The sequence below is a fragment of the Denticeps clupeoides genome, chromosome 16 (assembly GCF_900700375.1).
Source record: "Denticeps clupeoides chromosome 16, fDenClu1.1, whole genome shotgun sequence".
NCBI classification, from domain to species: Eukaryota; Metazoa; Chordata; class Actinopteri; order Clupeiformes; family Denticipitidae; genus Denticeps; species Denticeps clupeoides.
In genome coordinates, this window is record NC_041722.1 from 18,320,195 (window position 1) to 18,344,212 (window position 24,018).

The window sequence follows — 24,018 nt, forward strand, 5'->3', positions numbered from 1 at the left end:
ACCCTGAGTGAGCAGTGGGCGGCCATGACTGGCGCCCGGGGAGCAGTGTGTGGGGACGGTGCTTTGCTCAGTGGCACCTTGGGCGGATCGGGATTCGCTTCCTTAACCGCTAGGCCACCACTGTGATTGTGGGGCAGTGTGTGGGGACGGTGCTTTGTGGTTGCGAAACAGGCACGGTATTACTAAGGAAAGTTGCCGGTTCAAATCCAGAACCGCCAAGGTGCCACTGAGGTCCCCTTGATCAAGGTACTGTCCCCCACACACTGCTCCCCTGGCGCCTGTCATGGCCGCCCACTGCTCACCATGGGTGATGGTTAAATGAAAGTGAAGTGATTGTGAAACACTGCAGCACAGCACACGGTGACACAACGAAACGTGTGCTCTGCATTTAACCGTCACCCTTGGTGAGCAGTGGGCGGCCATGACATGCACCCGGGGAGCAGTGTGTGGGGACGGCGCCTTGCTCGGTGGATCGGGAATTCGAACCGGCAACCCTCCGTTCAGGCCCCTGCTGAGAGGACACATTTTGTTGTGTCACCGTGCAGCGTTTCACAATGACAATCACTTTAAGTGCCGCTGATCACTCTTAATATCTTTTTATTAATTCCGCAGGAGGGCCGGTCTGTTTATTGCTTTAGCACCGTATCGATAGCCGTGCTGATATTAGCCGTGCTTTACTAGTAGCGTGCCGGGGCTGCTCATTTGCATTGAGCGTGGCTCCTCGTAGATGCTCATGTGCCTATTTGCATTTCTCCCCGCTCTCCTACACGAACGTGTTTACAGTCAGCGCTCCCCGGCGTCGCCGCCGCGTTACGTAACGGTTCGTGACTCATTTAAAGCGCGGGATTCGAAGCGGTGGCTGAACGCGGCCCTCCCGCCGCGCGGCTCGGAGGCAGGGCCCTGCGATTGGCGGCGGACTCCGTCCTGCGCGGCGTCTCTGGGAGGAAAAAGTGCCACTCAGCCGGCGGCGTCCCTTGAAGTCGGATAAGACAGCGGCGTTCTGTGATCCCGGTGTCACCCGCTTGCAACGCAGGCGCGCTGCCGGTTATCTGCTGCTCGCAGGTTGGCAGCTCACCATTTGGAAGCGGCCCAGAATCTCGCGGAATCCGCTCTTTACTCCCTCGTCCCTCCGCTTTTTTTTTTTTTTGTGAGGTAAAGTGATCCCGGCGTCTTCCCCTTACCCATCAGTCTGAGTGCCGCGGACTGTGAAGTATTTAAAAAGGATGGCTCGAGACCTTCAACTGCTAGGGTGGTAGTAGCCTAGGGGTAGCACACTCGCCTATGAACCAGAAGACCCGGGTTCAAGTCCCGCTTACTACCATCTTGTCCTTGAGCAAGACACTTAACTTTAAGTTGCTCCAGGGGGGGGGGACTGTCCCTGTAACTACTGATTGTAAGTCGCTCTGTAAATGTAAATATGAACTGCTTAACCACATGCACGTTGCAATATTAACAATATTAACATTTACGCCATTTACAATCAGTAGTTACAGGGACAGTCCCCCCCTGGAGACACTCAGGGTTAAGTGTCTTGCTCGGGGATACGATGGTAGTAAGTGGGGTTCGAACCTGGGTCCTTGGGTTCATATGTGAGTGTGTCACCCGCTAGGTCACTACCACTGAAATACGCCTTTCAGTGATGTTCATATGGGTGAAAGAGCGTTACCGTCACTGCCACCCATCATGTCAGGGCATTTATGTGTCTCGAAGTTCTGAAGTTGTCTGCTGAATTGATGCAAAATTGTGTTTTTACATGCAAACATTTGATGACTTGACCGATGGCGCGTGGTAAGTCCCTCTGGAAAACGCCGTCTGCCTAATTCGCTCCTCCAGATGCAGGTCCGGTGGCGTGGATTGAATAAAAAAACCCCACAACATACACACAGAAACATTAACACGCGATTCATGACTTTTTCATATTTTCGCCCCCCCCCCATCAACCCCACATCCTGGGCCTTCACTTCCTTTTTTTTTTTCTCCTTCACTTGTTCCTTCGCTTCGCCCCACTCCCCTTCTTTACACGTCTTAATGGAGCCCCCCTTTTGTTCTCACTTAGTGCCATAAAAATTGCGCTCGGGGACTAGAAGGACCGGGCCGCTCCCGTTCGGCAGGCCCGACTCTGCTTCATTGGGGTTATATATAGTGCGCATTGTCTCCCCGCACGCTGCGCCCGGGCCGTCCCTCCGTCCGTCGGGCCGCGGAGACCAGCACTCGTTTATTTGAGAATTTGACCCGTTTTTTTTTTTTTTTTTCCTGCTTTGTTCTTGTTAAAACGCATCACCTTGCGTGCTCGTTTTTAGCCCAGTTTTTTTTATTATATATATTTATATATTTTTTATAAAGCTCAAGCTGACAAACCAGACCGAACACAAGAAAAAAAAAAATGCATGATAAAAAAAAACAACAAAAAAAAAAAACAAGCCCTTGTCATAATGAATGCAGTACGCCTGAAGTAAGGCGCGGGAAGGAATAGATATTATCTCCTCTGATTCCTCGCAGTTTTCCTGTTTTTTTTTGTTTTTTTTTCCCCTATCGGAGTAGACGAGGGACGACGATGAAACTGACTGGCGGGGCCGCTGGCATTCGTCGCGGCGGCGATGGCGATGATGGCGACGACGGCGCGCGTTGTCATTAGTAAGCATTATTCCTGCGCGGGGCCGCGGGAAGAGGGGAGCGGCGCTCCTAATTCGCGGGCCGGGAGGGTGGAGGGTGAGTCATCCTCGCTCTGAAGACCTCTGCCTCCATCACCTGCAGTATCAAAACAGCTCATTACCAGCTGTCACTCATCCGACGCAGCCATTTAAATACCCCCCCCCCCCGCTGTTTTTCTATGCTCGTTGCATGTGTAGTTTTCTATGACCGTGTGTGTGTGTTTATGTAGAAGCTCTGCTGGCCTTCTCCATTGGAACAGCGGTGCCTTCATGGGGATGTTTGACACGCACCACCTACACCCTCTCGCGGGAGCGGCGTATCCTGCCGGCGGTGCCCGTAACGCGCCCTGCCAAACCGCAGAGGCGCTCCGGGAGCCTGACGAAGAGTTCGGGGCCAAGATCTCTGTCTGTGGGACGAGTCTGATCCGCGGAGGCGCCGGCTCGCACCTTGCAGGACTTGAAGGCTCCCCGGCTGTTCTGTGATATTCTGGCACCAGATATCACAGAACACCTTCAGCGCTCTCGCGGAGTCCATGGCTTTGCCATGCGGTGAAACCGACTTGTCACAACTTCCCTGCGGAACTACTTGTAGACGAGCTCCGTTCTTCGCACGCTTTCCTGTCATTCGATTAAACAGCAATCCCAACCTTTACGTAATTGAACTCGCCGCAAATAGTGTTCCTCTCTCTCTCTCTCTCTCTCTCTCTCTCTCTCTCTCTCGCTCGCTCCACAAAAGGCCGTCTTGCCGCGGGGTGACGAGCCGCGGGGAAGCGGATTGGCAGCGGGCGACTGTGGGGGAGGCAGGGAGACGCGCGGTCGATGCCGCAGCGAACACCGGCGACGTGTACGGGGGTGCAGATTGGGAAATAAATCCTCAGACTCGGGCCCTCCGCCCTCTTGGCATCGGCCTTTTTGTTGGGGGGGGGGGGGGAGACACCCCTCCAGCGTTGGCATCGGACCGCTGCCCACGACGTGTCGGAGGACGGCCAATCTCAACCCCATTAAAGACTTTATTGGCCCAATGAGAGCGCTAACCATCCGCGAAAGTGTCCGGAAATCAATAGCGCCCCCGCCCGCCCCCGTGCGTCCGGCACATTAACACGACGCCCCCACCCAGGCCACGGTTCGACGGGCACGAAGGCGTCTGATTGGACGTCGCTGCACTTTATTACTTCGCCGCTTTCGTCCACGTTTGGCGAGGAAGGGAGCGGAAACCAAGTCGCCCCGGGGCCCTTCGGGGCCGCGCAGATACGGAGCCTCTAAATAAAACACGGCCCTTAATGTCACGGGTGGCGTTGGGGGGCACGCGCCAGCGCTCATTTGAAAATAATCGCGCTCGACAGTTCTGCGCCGCCTGTTTATTTAATGCCACGCGGCCTGTGCGCATCCAAATTAGCCCGGGTACGGGGGATATTCCGACAGGATGATGCACTTGGCACAGCGGGCGTAAGCCGATTGGGCCAGTGAACCTACAGTAAGCGTGCACACACACACACACACACACACACACTCCCTCTCTCTCTCTCTCTCTCTCTGTGCCATCTCCGTATCACTGCTGACATCTAGCTTACATGTGTACCCGCTGCCTCATCAAATGTGCATGGCCAGGGGTGGCCGAGGTGAGCGGGTTCTGCAGCTCGGAGAGCGGGAAAAGAGGACGGTCCAAGCTTTTACATTTACATTTTACAGCGTTTACCAGGCGCCCGTATCCAGAGCGACTTACAGTCAGTAGTTACAGGGACAGTCCCCCCCTGGAGACACTCAGGGTTAAGTGTCTTGCTCAGGGACACGATGGTAGTAAGTGGGGTTTGAACCTGGGTCTTCTGGTTCATAGGCGAGTGTGTTACCCGCTAGGCTACTAGCACCCAGTCTGCCCCACCCACACAGTGACACGAAGCGGGGATCAGTTTTTGTCCCGAACAGGATCTCTCTTGCCATGACACTGAGCTGCGTTGACCCCATTGTAACATCTGTCTTAAAGAGTTGGGCGTTCTTTCCAGTTTGCCGCGTTAAACTGGGCAGTGGTGGCCTAGCGGTAAAGGAAGCGGCTCCGTAATCAGAAGGTTGGCGGTTCGAATCCTGAGCCGCCGAGGTGCCACTGAGCAAAGCACCGTCCCCCACACACTGCTCCCCGGGCGCCTGTCATGGCCGCCCACTGCTCACCAAGGGTGATGGGTTAATACAGAGGACACATTTCACTGTGTGCACCGTGTGCTGTGCTGCTGTGTATCACATCACTTTTTTAAAATAAGTTTGGCTGTATCGACTGCAAGGAACAAAGGTTTTTTTAAAGGCGTTAAAAAAATAAAATAGATAAAATTTAAGATCTGCCCTGAAGGCCTACTTTTTTTTTCCTCCCCTTTTCACTAATCCATCACACAATCCACTCCGCTGCCGCTGCGGCGGCCATGTTGAAAAGTATTGGGCGGGTCGCTCCGGGTACCTGTCCAAATAGTCCCGCCTCAAACAACGCGCACGATTGTGATACACAGCAGCACAGCACACGGTGCACACAGTGAAATTTGTCCTCTGCGTTTAACCGTCACCCCGAGTGAGCAGTGGGAGACCCCGCTCCCGGCGCACCCCCGTGCCCGAGCCCCGTACGTTTCTGATTCGGCCCTTTTGTCTCTCCACGGCCCCCCCACCTGGCCCGCGCTCGAGTGGGGTGCTGCGTGTAAATATCACGGATTAGCGCGTCTCGGGCTTCGTTACGGCCCGTCTGGCTAATTCTCTCGGCGTCTTGCGAAAACCTGGAGCGTTACGCGCTATTTCCCCGCCGCGGACGTGAAGGGAGCCAAGGAGACGGCCGAGTGCTGATTGCACCAATTAATGCCGTGTTTACAAAAGCGCCGAGCCGGTGGAGAGACGACATGATGATCACGTCGAGTTTTATTCGCGCACCAGCCAGCCGTGACTGACAAGCGTTGTAATTACTGCTGGCCGAGGACAGCTGTTATCAGGAATTAAGCGGCGAATTCGGCAGATTGACGCTAACCGTTACAAACATCCTGCCGCTGCGGGTCAGGCGGCGCAAACCGGCCAAGGGACGTCCCTCTGAAGTGATGAAGTGAAGTGAGTGTCACTTGTGATACACAGCAGCACAGCACACGGTGCGCACAGTGAAATTTGTCCTCTGCATTTAACCCATCACCCTTGGTGAGCGGTGGGCGGCCATGACAGGCGCTCCGGTTGCCTTACTAGATGGCCCAGCCAACCGGCTGGCTCCACCAGGTGCATTTCCCTTCTCTGCACTCATCACTGCTGAGTGAAGCGCCGGGACGCAAGACGTTCGTCCCTGAAGGCTTCCACTCTGTCCAGACCATGAAGTGGTGGTAGTAGCCTAGTGGGTAACACACTCGCCTATGAACCAGAAGACCCGGGTTCGAATCCCACTTACTACCATTGTGTCCCTGAGCAAGACACTTAACCCTAAATTGCTCCAGGGAGACTGTCCCTGTAACTACTGATTGTAAGTCGCTCTGGATAAGGGCGCCTGATAAATGCTGTAAATGTAAATGTAAATGAAGTATTGCCCTACACACAAGGAGATGCCAGTCCCCAGACTGTTCTCATCTGCGGGTCCCCGAGTTTTCCGACTCAACCCCTTTCTGTCTCACCGTAACTCAAATCAGCCAGCACTCACTATTCAATTTGAGTGTTATTGACGTTTGTCCTGGACAAATGTCCACTGGAGGCGTCGCCATCGGTTACGCCCTTTAACGACCAAATCAGATTATGGCTCGATTGGGGAGGGGTTAGAAAATGAAGGTTTTTAAGGAGTTTGAGATTGAGACCTCCGGTGTGGCGTCCATCACCGGGTCCTCGGCTGCTGGACGGGGAGTCGCATTTTCTCTGCGCATTCCACACGCTTGTCTTCCTCGCGTCCCTTCGCAAGTCAAAGGGACCGTCGCTGGCCCGTCGGCCGCGTGATCGGCGGAGCCGCGGCTGGTGCCTACCCAGCCGTAGAGCATGCGCCCCTCCCCCCAACGCCCATCAATCACACGCTGCTTTTGAAACCAACAGCTCGAGGCGAACCCAGCGAGAGCCATGAAATCCGTGTTCCATTAGCGAGCGTGCAAATTACGTCGGCGCCCGCGCCGCGCAGGCTTGTGCTGAATAAAAAGATGGAGTGGGGGGGGTCAATCCCGCCCCCCCCCCACACACACACACACACACACACACGCCTTCTGAAACACACACACACATGTGCACACCACCACCAAGCCCTACCACCTTTTAAAAAAACTCTGCCATGGCAACGGCGATCCGGTTCCAGTCAATCTCTCTCTCGCCTTAATGCGACGTCTCTTTGGTGTAAGGAGATATTTCCAAAAGTCCCCTGCTGACATCTTAGATCCCCCGCTGTAACTGAACTGGGCCGGGGAGCCACAGGTAGCGGCAGCGCCGCGCCTCCCGTCTCTCGGGTTCCCGGGGCCTCCTTTCAGGCCGACCAGTGGAGGCGAGGTGCCGCACCGGCGCCCCCTCCTCGCACACCAGGGCCCCCCCTGGACGCGTCCCGCCGTTTTTTTTTTTTTTTTTTTTTGCCCGCTTCTCCTTCAACCCACCTGTCCCCTCTGCTGGCGAAGGCAGTTAGTGCAGGCCGCTTGGCGAGGGCCGCTGATTCGCCGCGAGCTGTGCGGTTGGGCCTCACCCGTGCCCCTGTGCCACCAGGAGCAGGTTTTCAGGCCCTTAACCACCACCACCACCACCGCGTCTTTCTCCGATCTGAGAAGACCCGGCCCTGGCAGGCCCGGCGCGAGGCTTTCCGGCTTCACCTCGTACAAAATATCAATGGAGATGACTCACTTCAACTTGTGTCAATCGCCGTTGCAAATGCCAAGCCCATTATATCCAAATCCCTGAGGGAGCTGCGGCGTCCATCTCCAGTAGTGTAAAAGCCAGGCTCTTAAAGGCGCCGCAGTGGCCATCAATATTTTACGTTTTTATTTATTTATTTATTTATTTATTTTTATGGTTGTTTTCGCCTCCGAAACCAGACACTGGACACATAAATAAGAAGAGCCATAATCTCAGTGGTCCTCCACTGGGACCGTCTTATTTGAGGGGTCTGGACAGTTGTTTGCCGTTTGTTCCTTCTAGTGGTGGGAAGACGGCTCCCTGTATACATGTGCAGTCGTGTCTATTGACGGAGCATCTTATTGTATAGTGACATTTCTGGAATGTCCAGATATGGTGAGCAAACTAGTTTATGCACAATCAATTAGATTCATTCAAAAGGCATAATGGGTAAACAAATCATTCTGATATTATGTCTGTAGATTTTCAATTTATTTATTACTGAGTGATGGCCTGTTATGACCTTATATGCTTATTATGATGATGTTTCCGTTTCATTTGGATTCCCACTTGTGAACAATACCTATGATAAATGATAAGTGATGATGAATGCAAACCGAGTACGTTACAGTAACTTACTGCTGACATTCATGCACTTTTATCTGTCTAGCTGTACACTGTTTACATTTAAGACCAGGAGGCAGTGAGTTATTATGCAAATGAACATTTCCATGCACAATGTTGGAAATATTGGCATTAATAAATGCATAAGATTTCCTTATTGTTTCCTTGTTTTTCTTTTTCTGTCACATACATCGTGATATATCGTTGATGAAATTCCTTCCAATATATTGAATATCGAAGATATCGCGAATCGTGATAATCATTATCGTCGGCCTCATATCGCCACAGAATTGAATCGTGAGTGACCTGTATCGATCCCACCCCTATTGCGCATGGTGCACACACCCGGAAATTGTCACAGGAATGTGGACAATATGAACTGTCGGGCTGTGTGATTAAAGTGAGTACAGACCGTCACCTTTCCAGAACGTTCTGCGGGAAGGCTCGTCGTTTTGTTCCCGATTGCCGGCTCCCCTCCCCCGCTCTCCGTTAACCACACGCGCTACACCCCGGCGTACGGGTACCCTTTTTTTTTTTTTTTTTACTAAAGGCCACCCGACCGTGCCACTTCCGCTTGTGTTGTGTTATTCTCCCCCGTTCCCTTTCCTGGTATTGAATGGCCCAACAAGAGAGTTCATTAGGGGCCGTGAGTCATCCCCCCCTCCCCATCTGCTGCAGGGTTTCGGATTCAGACAGGAGCGCGAGAGAAAAGGCAGGAGAGACGCATCCCTCGCTGCCATTGATCACCTCCTCTCACACTTGCGCACGCACACACACACACACACAGACACACACCCCGGCCGCCCACGTCACTATCGATCCGAATGCTTCACATTTTACTGATGCTTCGCCCGGACATAGTCCACCTGGCTGCGGCGTGGGGGGGGGGGGGGGTCAACCTCCCGGGCAAGCGTCGTCCCTCCACCGTCGTCCCTCAGAGCTGGAGCGAAGACACGTTGCGAGCGAGAGTGCACGTTGCGCTTCAGCTGCAGTCCGGGTCTATGCTGACCAGTGGCCATTTTCCATGGCCAGTGAATGAGACACAGACCCAGTTGGACGTAAATCTTGAAAAAGGAAGGATTGCTGACGGTCTGCAGGAGGAATGCATTCGCGTGTAGTGTTGGAGACGTTTGCGGGTGTAAGATTCTGCATGTGTGGCACTGTAGTCACAGCGGCCCCGAGATGCGTTACGAAGGGGAACACGTCAGGAAGGGAGGGGAGAGGGCCGTGCTCTCTTTGTTTCCAGTTTGATATTTTGGGAGAAGTTACCTGTTCAGAACACATATTGAGGAACAGCAAATCACATAGCAACCTATCAGATCGTTTCCGAAGTTGTGTGTGCTTTTGAAAATATCTGGCAACTCATATTGTCTAAAAAAAAAAAAATAATAATTTAGTGTACATTTTAAAAACTATTTTCAACAGGCGTTGCGGCAGCCAGCCCCTTCCTCGGCCACCTGGAGGACCCAACGGGAGACACATTACCAAGCTTGCTAGAAAATGTAAAAAGCAAGAGCCCTGGCTGGAAGCATTTCAGACGAACGGGGAAAACCTAAAGATGTGGACAAGCCCGATTGCGAGAAGTGCTTCAAAGTTGTCGCTATCAAAGCGAGCAGCACGAAAAATTAAGCAAATCAATTTGAAAGACCATCACTCTGAATTATGAAAGGGGAATAACAGCGCATATATTTTTCACTTCTGCAGCATGTTGAGTGTTTTTTTTTTTTTTTTTAGTTTGGCATAAAAACAATTTAAAAAAAGTATTTCAATAAATAAATAAATAAATAATATATATTTATTCATTAATTTTTAATACATGTATATACAAACAGGAGGCACCTGAGCTCAAGTTAAGCTTCATGGCAAAGTCTGTGAATACTTTTTTTTTTTACAAGTGATTTCTCAGATCTTTTCATTTTTACTAAATTTGCCAAAACGGCAAGTTAAAACCCTTCATGTTGTCATTATGGAGTATTGTGTGTAGAATTCTCAGGGGAAAAATGATTTTGGTCCATTTTATAATAAGGCTGTAACATAACAAAATGTGGAAAAAGTGATGCGCTGTGAATACAGGTACATACAAATGATTTCTTCCCCCCTAACAAGCAGTTCCTCTTGATTTCTGTTCTTTATAGCACTTTGAAAGTTGGGCTCTTTATATTATAACAGGGTTCATAGGTTGAAAATGCGAGGCGTGTGTGTGTGTGTTCGCTTAAACAAAAAAAGTTTCTATTCTGAGGTGTTTAGTAAAGTGTGTCGTAAGCACCTGTTTATTTTTATCCCACGGACGATGCATTATGGGAGAGGGTTACCGATTGGCTGCTGCTTAATGTCTACGTCAGTAACTCAGACTCCTGAGCCTTAAAATAAGAAGCGCCTTAAAATAGGCGTACGGCTTCATGGTCGACCACTAAAAATATAATACAACTCCGATGACACATTCATCCAGGAGAAACAACGGTGTGGCTTATTAAATTTCAGGACTGATGAATCACTCAGAAAGGAGGATATAAATATATAAATGCGGGGAAAAAAAAAATATATGAAAAGCGGCTCAGCACTTTGTGGCACGACCCCCTCTCGTCCGCCCGAGCAGTGTGCGAGGAAAGCTGGGACTGCCAAAAAAAAAACAAAAAACTTCTGTTCAGTCACATATCAAAGCGGTGGAGTGAGTCACACAGACACACACACACACACACACACACACACACAAAAAAAACACTGCACTCGGAGCGTCTCCTGCGAGGGGATGGCACAGGAACGCAAGCCAGCCACGCTCGGAGCGAGATCAAATGGGAAAAAAAATAAAAGTGAAGTGATTGTCACATGTGATGCATAGCAGCACAGCACACGGTGAAATTTGTCCTCTGCATTTAACCCATCACCCTGAGTGAGCAGTGGGCGGCCATGACAGGCGCCCGGGGAGCAGTGTGTGGGGGCGGTGCTTTGCTCAGTGGCACCTCAGTGGCACTTTGGCGGATCGGGATTCGAACCGGCAACCTTCTGATTACGGGGCCGCTTCCTTAACCGCTGACGCCACGCCGGAGACGCGCATCCACTTGCTGCCTGAGCCCGCCGCGGGCCACCATTGGCCACGATCAGGCCGTCTGGAAGAGGAGGGGGGTGGTTTAATAGCGCCTTCCCCTTTCATTCGTTAATTGTTTTTTTTTTTTTTTCCCTCCTCTCGTGGAGCGATAGCGGCGTAATTGCCGGCTGCCAGATCGTGTCAGAGATCTCGCCTTCTTTAAGAGCGCGCCGCTGCGGCGGCAGCGAGATTAGGGCCGCTCCCGCAGCAGATTACACCGAGGTGCTCGTCCGCTTTTGTCTCGTCACGGCTAATGGCTCAAGAGACTTGGCTCTGTGTGTCGTCGTCCCCCCCACGCCCCCCACCATTAACCTGTTAAAGATAAGGCTCCCTCTCTTACCGACTCGGGACATCGGGACTCTTATTATACGGCTCGCTGTGCCGCCGAGAACTCCTTCAAGTGGAGAACGTTTTTCGTGGAGGTGGCAAGAACATCATGTTCTGTCCCTGCACACGTACCGGATTTTCAGGCAGGTGATGATGCGGCCGTTGATGGGTTACTCTGGGGTGAACCAAATACGTCAAATTAATTCGTGAAATCATTGGTCGTTAAAGCGTGTACGGTGTATAGAGCAGCCAACACTGCTCAGTTACTTACTGTGTTTACCCCTCCATTTACAGGCTTAATAACGAGGTTGCAGGTCAGAGGGCGAATTGGACCCTAAAGTACATTTACAGCATTTACCAGACGCCCTTATCCAGAGCAACTCACAGTCAGAAGTTACAGGGACAGTCCCCCCACTGGAGACACTCAGGGTTAAGTGTCCTGCTCAGGGACACAGTGGTAGTAAGTGGGGTTCGAACCTGGGACTTCTGGTTCATAGGCGAGTGTGTTACCCACTAGGCTACTGCCACCCTTTGTAACTGAGGCTTCTTTTATGTCTTTGTGTCCTGATCATTTTAGAGCTGCAGTATTGGTTCACTGCAAATATTTGAATTTTATTTCAATGTGGATGTTTAATGTCAATTCAATTATTTATGTCTGGATTTTATGTCAAGTTTTGTCAGGACGCTGTTTAACATTTTTCAGTATTGCCACAACAGTGTGTGACCGTGATGTCAGCCTTCTGTGGTAAAATTCTCAGCAGGTTTCTGTGTTCTAGATGCCGGTGAACTTTCAGTGTTGGTTTTAGCGATTTGGTGTGGAATGTTCTAGGATATGAAATATTAATACGGCGTATTAATGCTCGCCTGGTCCCTCCATCTCTGAAGGTAAAAGGAAAACATTCATCTAGACTCTTCTCCGTCTTGGCCCCTCGGTGGTGGAATGAACTTCCCCTCGAGGTCAGAACAGCTCAGTCACTGAGCACCTTCAAACGACAGCTCAAGACCTTCCTCTTTAAAGAATATGTAGATTAAATTGTAATTTTCTTGTTGTCGAACTTTGTGTACAGAATCTACAACAGAGTGAATAAAATAGATGTATTAATTGTTGGGGTCCTAGTGAACCGGAATTGATCTCTTCATCGATGGTAACTTGAAAGCACGTTGTAAGTCGCTCTGGATAAGGGCGTCTGCCAAATGCCATAAATGTAAATGTAAATGTAAATGTAAGGGTAGCTGATGGTAGTGTATGCATTTATGTTCTTTGACCAATAAGAAGACTGCAGTATTTTTTTCAGCATAGCTGATCCTTTTGCCTAAAAAAAGTTCTAACCGTGGCGTGGTGAAGGGCGACTTTTTGCATTTTACTAGCCATTTACATGGCTGGTAACATCAGCCTTGCGCTTTTGCTCCTGACCGATTTAGAACCCAAGTCTATTAGCGAAAAGGCAGGAAGACAAATGGATTAAAGTGAAGTGATTGTCACGTGTGATACACAGCAGCACAGCACACGGTGCACACAGTGAAATGTGTCCTCTGCATTTAACCCATCACCCTGCTTTCGCTCCCTGAAGTCCAACACAGAGAGAATGAGGAGGAGCTTCTTCCCGCAGGCTGTCCAAGCTCTCAACAACAGTACATAGAACTCATGCACTTTCACCTCCAATCACTCTGGACTCTTTTGCACAAATCACTTTGCACAAAATCACTTTGCACAAAATGACTCTGCACTTTTTAGGTCCTTACTGCTCTTTCTTTTATGGCTCTTTCTCTCTTTCTTTAAACATTGTAAAAAAAACTGTAACTCATTTGCACACCTTCACCCTACCAGTTACACATATTTTATGTTAAAGACGTAAAAGTGTAATACTTGGTTATGTTTGCAATATTTGCATATTGGTTATTGGTTCATTGTTTACTTGCAACATTTGCAATACTGTGGTCTGTAGCAGTTGCAGAAAGCATTTCACTGCACATCATACCGTGTATGACTGTGTATGTGACAAATAAAATTTGAATTTGATTTGAATTTGAGTGAGCAGTGGCACCTTGGCAGATCGGGATTTGACCCGGCAACCTTCTCCTTAACCGCTAGGCCACCGCCGGCCCATAAAAGCGCAGTAGAGGTTTTTCTGAAGGGGACCTGTTGCAGTCGTGACAAGAAATGCCGCCCCAACGCCGCTCATCAAGGGAGCAAAGTGCCAGAGGATGCGTGTTCACTTGCTCCGCCGATAATCGACCGCGAGCGGACTGTGCCGAGCCGAGGCGACGGCTCCTCATCGTACATGCCGTTCTCCGGCCGAGAGCGGAGCGGCGACGTTCAAGGGCCGGGGGGTGGGTGGGGGGGGGGGGGGGGTCCCGAGAGAGCCCCCGGTTTGGCAGCTAGGCTGATTGTAAATATTTATACCGTGCCACCGCCGGGGACGGATCTTTATTGTTCGGTGGCATTTGCTCGGGAGGCGCGTTGTGTGGAGCGTGGGCGCGCGGATCGCCCGGGGAATTCACGACTGTCTTGTGAGAGTGAGACTACTGAAGATCTTTCAAGAGGAGCAGGGATGAGTCACTCATTGACTTTTGGGGAGAATAGAGGACAGTCTTGCTGACGCGCGCGTGCGCGTCTGATCGAGCGGTTTTATAACCACTCCAGGAAGCTCTTGCAATTAAAAACGTATGCATTATACATTCGTGCTCTCCGCCCCCCCCGGAAATATTAATTTCCGCCACTGTTGTGTGGCATTCTTGTCCACTTGGGCTGCTGTGTTATCAGGTGAAAATGCATTTTTCAACGTTTTGGAATGGAGCTAAGCAACCTCCACGGTGTTATCTGCAATCTTCTCCCAGCCTCTAATTACATGTGTAGGAAGTGGGAGGCTCTACCAGCCCCTTGCATGAATGGGATGTAAAGTGCCTCACTTTATGCGTCTAAGACTCTGCGTGTGGCTCTCACAGGTTGTGCTGGACATGACGTTCGGGGCTGGAGGTCACACTAAGGCCATTCTGAAAGGCAGCCCAGGTGTCAGAGTGGTGACACTAGACCGTGACCCTGTTGCCTACAGATTGGCTCAGCAGCTTTCAGAACAACACCCGTAAGTCTGAAGTGCACATGTATACACACTCTCTCACACACACACACACACACACACACGGATACAATTGGGAGTCGGATGACTCTTAAAAAAAAAAACTTTTTTTTAATCTTCCTGTAAAGAGAGAGCCTACATCCAACCTTTACTCTGGCCTAGTGTGGCATGACTGCACCATCGCAAATCCTTCTGCTGTCATGTTGAGATGTTATAACTGCTTTTCTTCACATCGAGACAGTGGTTTAGGGGGGGTTTGTGGGGGTTTGATCTGCTTGTTTGGTGAGCTTTGTACAGTTATCATAGTGAAACACAGCACACGAACGAAACGTGTCCTCTGCTTTTAACCGTCACCCTTGGTGAGCGGTGGGCGGCCATGACAGGCGCCCGGGGAGCAGTGTGTGTGGACGGTGCTTCAGTCAGTGGCACCTGGGCGGATCGGGATTCGAACCGGCAACCCTCTGATTACGGGGCCGCTTCCTTAGCTGCCCCATGCTACCTATACCAATGGTATTGAAGATTTTGGGTTGGCTTTTTGCTAGTCCCACCAATTCAGTAAATGATGCTGTAATTTAAAAACCTTTTTTTTCCAGAAGCACCATAGGCCCAATTGCATGAGAAATAATTGAAGCCGATGTTCATTACTGCCACATCCGGAAACAGGGCGTGGTTTGTTGGCATAGTGCTCACACCCCCATCGCGGCCCCTCCCACCAGGCCCTGGCTGTTGGAGGGTGCATGGCCTATTGGATCATTTCAGAGTTGATGCAGGCAGGATCCCCCTCTTCCAGGCTGCCGTGGTAACAGGATATTGTGAGCGTGGGCCGCGGGGCTGCAGTGGCAGGGAGAGACGCCGTCGCCCACTCGTTCTCCCAACGTAACACTGCGGAGGAGAGCGAGCGAATAATGAGGAGAACCCAGAGAACGGGAGGGGGGGGGGACGGGACGTGTTTTAATAAGGAGGAGACCAGAGAGAGCAGGAGAGTGTGTGTTGGTGTGTGAGCGCGGGAGAGAGTGAGGGCGGATGAAAATGAGATGTTCCTGGTACGACGGTGTGGGCAGCAATTCCTCTTTTTTTTTTTTTTTAACGTTGATTCTGGGGAAGCCTGTCTCTGGGGAGCTTCTGCTACTGCGACTGAAATGAACGTAGGAGAGGAGAATGAAGAGATGAGAGAGAGAGAGAGAGAATATCAGGACAAGGCATTCCGTCAGCAGCAATGTACCCCGACAGAAAGGCCTTTACACCCACTGCTGATGAGAGGTGAGAGAGGCAGGAGAAATCCAGCAATTAGCAAGAGCTGATGCTGCCCACACAGAGCCTGAACCACCACCCTCTTCTCTTCTCTTCTCTTCTCTTCTCTTCTCTTCTCCTTCTCTTCTCTTCTCTTCTCTTCTCTATCTTCTCTTCTTCTTCTCTTCTCTTCTCTTCTCTTCTCTTCTCTTCTCTTCTCTTCTCTTCTCTTCTCTTCTCTTCTCTTCTCTTCTCTTCTCTTCTCTTCTCTTCTCACTTCACTGGCACTTGCGTTTCCACTCTGGACTACTACCTAAATTGTATAAATCAATTTTCCTTCATGACTTCATGTATCTGATCCTAACACTTGGTACTATAGTTGTTGGTAGTAGCCTAGCGGGTTACACACTCGCCTATGAACCAGAAGACCCAGGTTCAAATCCCACTTACTACCATTGTGTCCCTGAGCAAGACACTTAACCCTGAGTTGCTCCAGGGGGGGACTGTCCCTGTAACTACTGATTGTAAGTCGCTCTGGATAAGGGCGTCTGGTAAATGCTGTAAATGTAAATTTTTACGGCAGCCTGTTTTAATTTTAGTTTTAGTTTAGTCTTCACCTCGTTTTAGTTATTTTTAGTCTTAGTCTTGTCCAGACTCATTTTAGTCTAGTCAAGTGTCAACCGACTAACACTAGTTTTAGTCAACAAAAAAACTGATGACATTTTAGTCAATGAAAATTTAATCTCCTTTTTTTTCTCTATATAACCAAGTCAATGTAGTACTAGCCCCTAGTAGAACAGACAAAGGCAAATTTTCTTTGAGTCAAATCCATTTCATAATTAAAACAAGGTTACCTTTTATATTATATTATTCAGGGTCGACCGTAATTTGGAGCTCCGTGCATTGCAGAAAGTTCCACTGCTAGTGTAGTTTTCGTTACAAGAAGCTGAATAGTTTTGCCTTAGAATTAATTTTATTTGAATAAACCAATTTCAAATTTAAATTTGAAAGAAAGACACATCAAAAAAAAAATCACCATCCCAACGAGTAGCAGGTAAAGGCTAATTGGACGGAGGGCTCTCAAGTTTTGAAGACAGCTAAGAGTGACATTCCACTAAATACCACCATTTTCGTTAATAATTTTATTATTAGTGTTGTTATTATTATTTGCTCAGACTTGTGAAAGAAAAGATTTGATACAATTCAATAAAATTATTTTGCCTATTTGGAGATGGAGAGATGATTAAAATGTGAGAATATATCAGTCATCCTGTGATATTGAAATATGACCGAGACTACTTGTTCTGGACAAGTTCTTTTGTCAGTGAACTATTGATTGAATTTTTTTTAGGCTACGGACACTCAGCATTGAAAAACTGATTCTCATTACCTCGGTAACATTCTCAGCAGTCATGTTGTCATTGTTTGTCAAACACGTTGTGAATTTGTTTGTACATGAAAACAGAAGATAACTTACTCTTTGCTTGAAGTTATGCTTGGAGCATCTACGGATGAGGTCAACAAAGGTTCAAAGGGTCAAAAAGGTTAGTTGATGAGGACATTTCCTCAGAAATTCTGTTAATGAAAACAACACTACTTGGTACGAAATACCACAATCCATTCTACCCATTTAGCTGACATTTTTATCCAGAGCAATTTCTGGGCCATCCAACTCAGGAAATGGTGGGGTTGTAACCTGGTGTGGCAGTGGTGGCCTAGCGGTTAAGGAAGTGGCCCCGTAATCAGAAGGTTGCCTGTTTGAATCCCGATCTGCCAAGGTGCCACTGACGTGCCACCGAGCAAAGCACCGTATTACTGTCACTCGTAATACGTGCAAAGAAAGCCAGGCTTTAAAAAAAACTCAGTTCGGGCTGGATTCTAACTTTTTAGGGTCCGATAACAGCTCTACTATGGGCTACTCAAATCTTATCCATCATGGAGTATTACTATCCATCCATGGGCTCCAGTCATCCAGTCCATTCATTTATTTTAGTCCATGCTGCTGTGAGGGAACGTGATCTCAGCTGGACTTTTTTTTTTTTTTCTTTTTTTTTTTACAGTTGGGTCTGTTGGCCAGGGCGACTTGGCGGCAGAGCGAGGCTCATGGCGAGGACATCTGTCCATCTTCTTCTGGTCTTATTCAATTGATTAAACAACTTCCCACATACACAGATTTAAGCGGGCACACACAAACACATGCACACGTACACAAACACAAACACACACAGAGACACCAACTAAACCACGTCAGCTGTGACATCAACACCTTCTGTTGGGTACCAGTTGACCATTCGGCGAAAGTGAGAAAAGTAAATAAATGCAGCAGGAATATCTCATAGCTGCGCACTGATTATCGTTAATTAGTTCTTATTTCCCGTTGACGGAAGATCACGTGTGCAGCCTTTTATAATGACCAAATGTCGTCTCTTACGTGAGCAAGCCCACGCCTAAAGTGGCGTGGCCAGGAGGAGCCCCGCTCCGTATCTGTCAGCGCCATGTGAGCGATCTCGACGGCGAAAGTTTCCGTTCACACTATAGTCAGGCTTACGTTCACGTACAAGCAGTACTCACAACTTTCTTTGCAGATATTTAGGAATGTGTCAACACTTCGTGTGACAGGTGTTGTGATGACGCCGTCAACATGTTGGCCCCGTCACTGTAGAAAGTAGAAAGTGAAGTGATTGTCACATGTGATTCACAGCAGCACAGCTGCTTTGTCCTCTGCATTTAACCATCACCCTGAGTGAGCATAGGGCAGCCATGACAGGCGCCCGGGGAGCAGTGTGTGGGGACGGTGCTTTGCTCAGTGGCACCTCAGTGGCACCTTGGCGGAACGGTATTCGAACCGCCAACCTTCTGATTACGGGGCAGCTTCCTTAACCGCTAGGCCACCACTGCCCCAACAATGTGTCCCTCCAAACACATGGCTTGGATTTCCAACCCATCCCTCAGATACTCTGTACTCAAAGTTTTTCTTGTGTCCTTAAATTTAGGCCCGGGCCACACCAGAAGCCTCTCCTCTAAAACTGGTTGTCATTTTGAAAAGACCTTGGTCCACACGGGAGTGTTATCTGAAATGTTGTCGCCCACGAACGTCCCGAACACTGTTTTATAGTTGGAGGTTGGGCTAATACATCCGTGTTTTCACGCTTTACCTTCCACACAGATTCGCAGAAAAGAGAAATTCACTTAGAGAAAAACGTTAGAGAAAAACCTATCTGTTTTCTCTGGCTTTTTGCTAAAGTCCTAGACCCTCATTTCACTTGATTTCAATTATAAAGTCCAGTTTATCACAGACAAAGTTAAATTCACCAGTTAGGCTGTCCTAGTTAGGGTACCGGGCCACTGTAGCACCAATATACCACTATAACCACATATTTCAGTATCGGTCGTACAGTGCAACCGTCTGCCGCTGCTTCTGTTTTTTTTTCTCCGAGACACGGAATCAAGCGCCCAGACTACTGGCAGACCCCAGTGATCAGACCAGCAAAAAAATCCTGGTTCCTGACAACTGCTTTACAAGGACAAAACATGAAACAAACCAGAGGGTCACCACAGCCACCAACACCGTTACAACTACAGCTTCAGGGATCTTCAAATGGACCAGTAACATCATTACGGACATCTAGACCATGACACTGAATACATCCTGGACTTCTCCAACCCTACAACCATAGGACTTATCATTATATCATATCCAACCCTGCACTGACACCATTTGCAGGCTCACTCTACCCTGGAAGGGGGTCCCTCTCTGTATCACTCCTTCCCAACGTTTCTTCCTTTCTTTTTTTCTCTCTCCTAGAGTTTTTTTTTGTGTGGAGTTTTTCCTTGTGTGCAGAAGGGTCAAGTGTGGGGGGTGTGAACTGTAGGGCCTGTCAAAGCCCATTGAGACATACTGTATGTGATTTTGGGCTATATAAGAAATAAATGTTGTAAATGTTGTTGTTGTCGTGTAGACGGGGGCTTTTTCCTTGAACCATTTTTGCAGTGTGGCAGGATGCACAATGCTGTTTAGATAGGGGTTGCATGTCAAAGGGACCGTGCCCATGGAGACACGTCTGGCCCAGGAACACAACGGTAGTAAGTGGGGTTTGAACCTGTGACTTTGTGGTCATCAGACCAGGGCAGCTTCTTCCATTGCTCTGTGGTTCTATCAGAACCGGCATTAGCCAGTCTGCTAGATTGGACAACGCCAGTGGGCCTTAGCCACCCACGATGCCGGCTTCCTTCCTTGGACCACTTTATGTAGGTCCTGACCACTGCAGGAACCAGGAACATCCCACTAGCAGCAAAACCGATTAAGAGTAGCAAAAGGCAATGAACCGATTGAAAGTGACGTGAATCTGCGGGTGCTTAGCTCCCCGATTCATCTTGTTTGCTAAGTTTTGCGGATAACGACATTTGCTGCTTGACTTCACACTGGAAGTGACGCTAAATGCGACTGTCAGGGAGTTGGACCTCAGAGTCGGCGTCTCCTCGCGTCCCACAGCTCTGCACATCGACCGCACATCTCTCCGTTCAGCTTTAACCTCGGAGGCTGAGGTGAGCGGCCGTCCTCGGAGCATTCAGAACTCCAAAGCCTGTGAGTGACGCTCCAATCTCTCTCTCTTTTATTATTATATCTTTATTTTCTCTCTCCTGGCTCCGCCTACCCTGTAGACTGGAGATATTTCAGTCCCCGCTCCCCTGCTGATAGAAATCAATCAGCTGCTCGTCTTTGACCAGAGTGACGTAGGTAAGGCGCTGTCTCTGTCTCTCTCTCACCCACATCAGACCCAAGCGACAGGTACACTAAAGCCCTCTCTTCCCGTCATGGGTCCTGGCAGGGTGAAGGACATCTCCCCCCCCCCCCCCTGTTCCCCGTTGAGGACATGTACCTTTTGTTCCTCTCCCGGGCAAACACGCAGCACATTCGGCACGGCTTTATGCGACAAAAAAAAAAAAAAAAAAAAAAACGCGGTTAATCTGCTTTGCATGGAAGCCGTGCGGCAAAAACGAGTTCAAGGACGGCCCCGACGACTGATGGTGGCGATGTTGTCACGGGTCACCATTTTTCCCACGCAGACAGGAAATTGTTTCAGTTTGATTATTTAAAGAGTCTCATTCGATGTGTATCCGGCTTAAGAGCTTATGGTGGGGACGGGGGGACAAGTGTGACACTTTTATATAAACCCGATAACCGCGAGGCTCTTCCACTCTTTGGCCTTTTTCCCCCCCTCCCTAGATCAGGGAGAGACGCAAGCTTTAATCAGCAGAGTGTGTCAAAGCCAACTCTGGGAGATCTTGCCTGTTTCTCAAGCATTTCGAGACTCCACCAAAAGTAGAAAGTGGAGTAAAGCCTGGAGGAGGAAACCAACTCCTGAGTCGCACTTTTTTTTTTTTCTTTCTTCCTCCTTTTCGCGCTGCTGAGATGATCCACTTGATCAGGAAGTGCTGTTTGTGCAGTGGTGAGGAAGGAGCCATTAAGACCCCTCATCCCAGCTGACCTTCAGTAGAGGTATGTAAAATGGAGGCAGCAGGGAATCAGCTCCAGCATGAGTGGAGCAGTAGATGTGGCCGGTGTGGTTGCGGATCCGAGGCTGAAGTGGTGCTGATGCAGTTGTAAATGGGTAACTAGGTAACCACATTGCTCTTCCCCCACCTCTCTCTCTCTCTCTTCCTCTCTTCTGCTGAGCTCCAAGCGTCCAACCACAACTAACAGGTCACAACCTCACAGCAAATGACCTTCAGAGCAGACCTGAGACTATTGTTTAACCTGTTATAGATCATAGTGATATTTCGAATTTTTTGGATTATTTTCATCATTCTGTCACGTTTACTTCTGGATTCTCTTTCCGGGGGTTTATTGTCATCTGCAGAGAAATTAGTGTGTAAACAAACAATATATACTAGCATAGGTTTAATAATAAAAGTAATAAAGCTAGGGCTTGCTTGGTAAAGAGACTTTTAAAAAAATGATTTCCCAGGTGATATTTTGGGTGGGTGTTCACAAATGTCACATTACTGTTTCACGGTTTGGAATAAAACACCAACAGTTAACAGTTTAAAACACCAACTGTTGGAGTAGGGCTGGGCCAACACGTCGACGCCATCAAAAATATGTGCGCCAATGTGTTGGGACCCAAAACAAAGATGGCGACGCGGGTGGGTAGCAGCAACACAAGTGACTCAGAGTTTCAACAGTGCAAGAAAAATTATCAATCGTCAAAGATGTATACGTACTTCAATGTAAATGGAAGTTAGATTGTAATCTGTACTTTATACTCTTTATATGTTGGATTAGGCTATGAGAGCATACCTAGAAGTATTTTTGTATCGTGAGCGGACAGGAAATCGATCCACTAGCACGAATAGGCTTGTAGGATGGATGCCCTTGACGTGACGAATGTTTAAGCAGCTCAAATTTTGGGCAACTGTAAAAACCTGGACGATGTGAAAGTGAAGTGATTGTCACATGTGATACACAGCAGCACAGCACACGGTGCACACAGTGAAATTTGTCCTCTGCATTTATCCCATCACCCTGAGTGAGCAGTGGGCAGCCATGACCGGCGCCCGGGGAGCAGTGTGTGGGGACGGTGCTTTGCTCAGTGGTACCTCAGTGGTACCTTGGCGGGTCAGGATTCGAACCGGCAACCTTCTGATTACGGGTTTCATGTGGAAATAATTGAGAATCGAGAAACAATTGAGAATCGTATTGAACCGAGCCAATTTGGGAAAACGCATTGTTAGATTAATCAATGCATTGTAAAAATAAGTGCTAGATTAAGTGTTTAAAAAATAATCTAGTAAATCTCTAAAATAGTCTACAGCAGAGATCACCCTTGATCGTCCAGAATCCTCCAGGTTGTTTGAGAACTGTCAGTCATGCCTACAGGCTCCTCCCTCTTTAAAACTTTTAAAGTTTAAAACATAATTGAAAGCGCTGGGTGGGGATTTAGTTCCCCTCCCCTACACACTGAGAACTAGCAAGTAGACACGTCTTTCTTCCACTTGTGTATTTCTGCACATTTAGATGACATAAATGCACTGACATTAGTGAACATGCCCCATATGCAATATTTTATAGAGTGTGGGTAAAACACAGCCCTTTGGTCTCAATGGGTCGACACTGGTTAGCTAAAATATTTAAAATCTGCAGGTTTTGACATTTTCAGTCAACAGGGACAAAAATAACCAACAATTTTTAATATTTTGGTGGCGTCAGGAGCTCTTGTGGGTGTTGGCAGCTGTGGTGGATTTGCTGAATCAAAGTTTGTTGCCTTGGAGATGTTTACTACAACTACAGATGGAGCTCTGTGTTGTAGTACAATTTGGCTGTGGACTGGCTGGAATATAAAAGTAAATTGGCTAATAAAATCCTCACTGGAGATCTGCACTGTTCCCAAATCCCTAATGGTTCTGCATTCGTAAACAGACATTAACTGGGTTGAAATGTTTACCCTTAATATTAAGGAAAAGCAAAATGTGTTTTCTTGTCTGTTGTATCTGTAATGATGCTCCTGTCCTGCCCTGATGCCATCATAATCACACTAATCTGCATGTGTTTCCTCTACGATAATCCTGGCCCCAAGTCTCATAATTGATTGGATTCTCTTCCCAGTCCAGCCTCAGTCCTGTCTAATGTACAATAAATAAAACAATTAATGCTAGATATTATTTTCATATTAACTGTTCTCCTTTAGAATAACTAAATTCTATATTTATCCCTGCTTGAGATAAAAAAAGAGTGTGCCAATTTGGCATTTCATCTCAATTATTTTTGTGGCAAAAATAGTACAGTTTTCTTTATCTCTGAGTTGATTTATGGTCAGTTCTTCTTCTCAGAATGGAATGTGAGATCAAATACGGATTTATACTTTATATTTTTGAATAGTGCAGCCAGTCCCCATCAGTGGAATGTAGGTGGAAGAGAAATAGATGTGGATTGTGCTTGTTTGTTTCTTCCTAAAAGTCATATTGGTGCTGTACAAAGTCAACAAGTTCGTTGACTCCTTCAACATTCAAATCTCACGGTAGACATACACAACACACATGTTGTACCTTGCGTCATTGGGTACTGTCAAGGTCCCTTCTTTTTAGGGAATCAGTCCCTACATTTGAAAGTGGCCTAGCGGTTATGGAAGCGGCCCTGTAATCAGAAGGTTGCCGGTTCGAATCCCGATCCGCCAAGGTGCCACTGAGGTGCCACTCAGCAAAGCACCGTCCCCACACACTGTTCCTT

General features: G+C 48.4%; 1 protein-coding gene across 3 annotated transcripts in view; it reads left to right on the top strand.

Annotated features, from left to right (window-relative positions):
- Positions 1-24,018, top strand: part of mettl15 (methyltransferase 15, mitochondrial 12S rRNA N4-cytidine) — a 59,558-nt gene that overhangs the window by 17,705 nt on the left and 17,835 nt on the right. The window contains exon 2 of one of the 3 annotated variants that reach the window (XM_028956850.1): positions 14,431-14,567. The exons of 1 other annotated variant lie outside the window; for it this stretch is intronic. In XM_028956850.1, coding sequence (XP_028812683.1) covers positions 14,431-14,567 — 137 coding nt within the window. Of the gene's footprint in view, positions 1-14,430; positions 14,568-21,280; positions 21,292-24,018 lie in introns of those variants that run through there. One more of the 3 variants, XM_028956851.1, reaches the window with a different exon arrangement.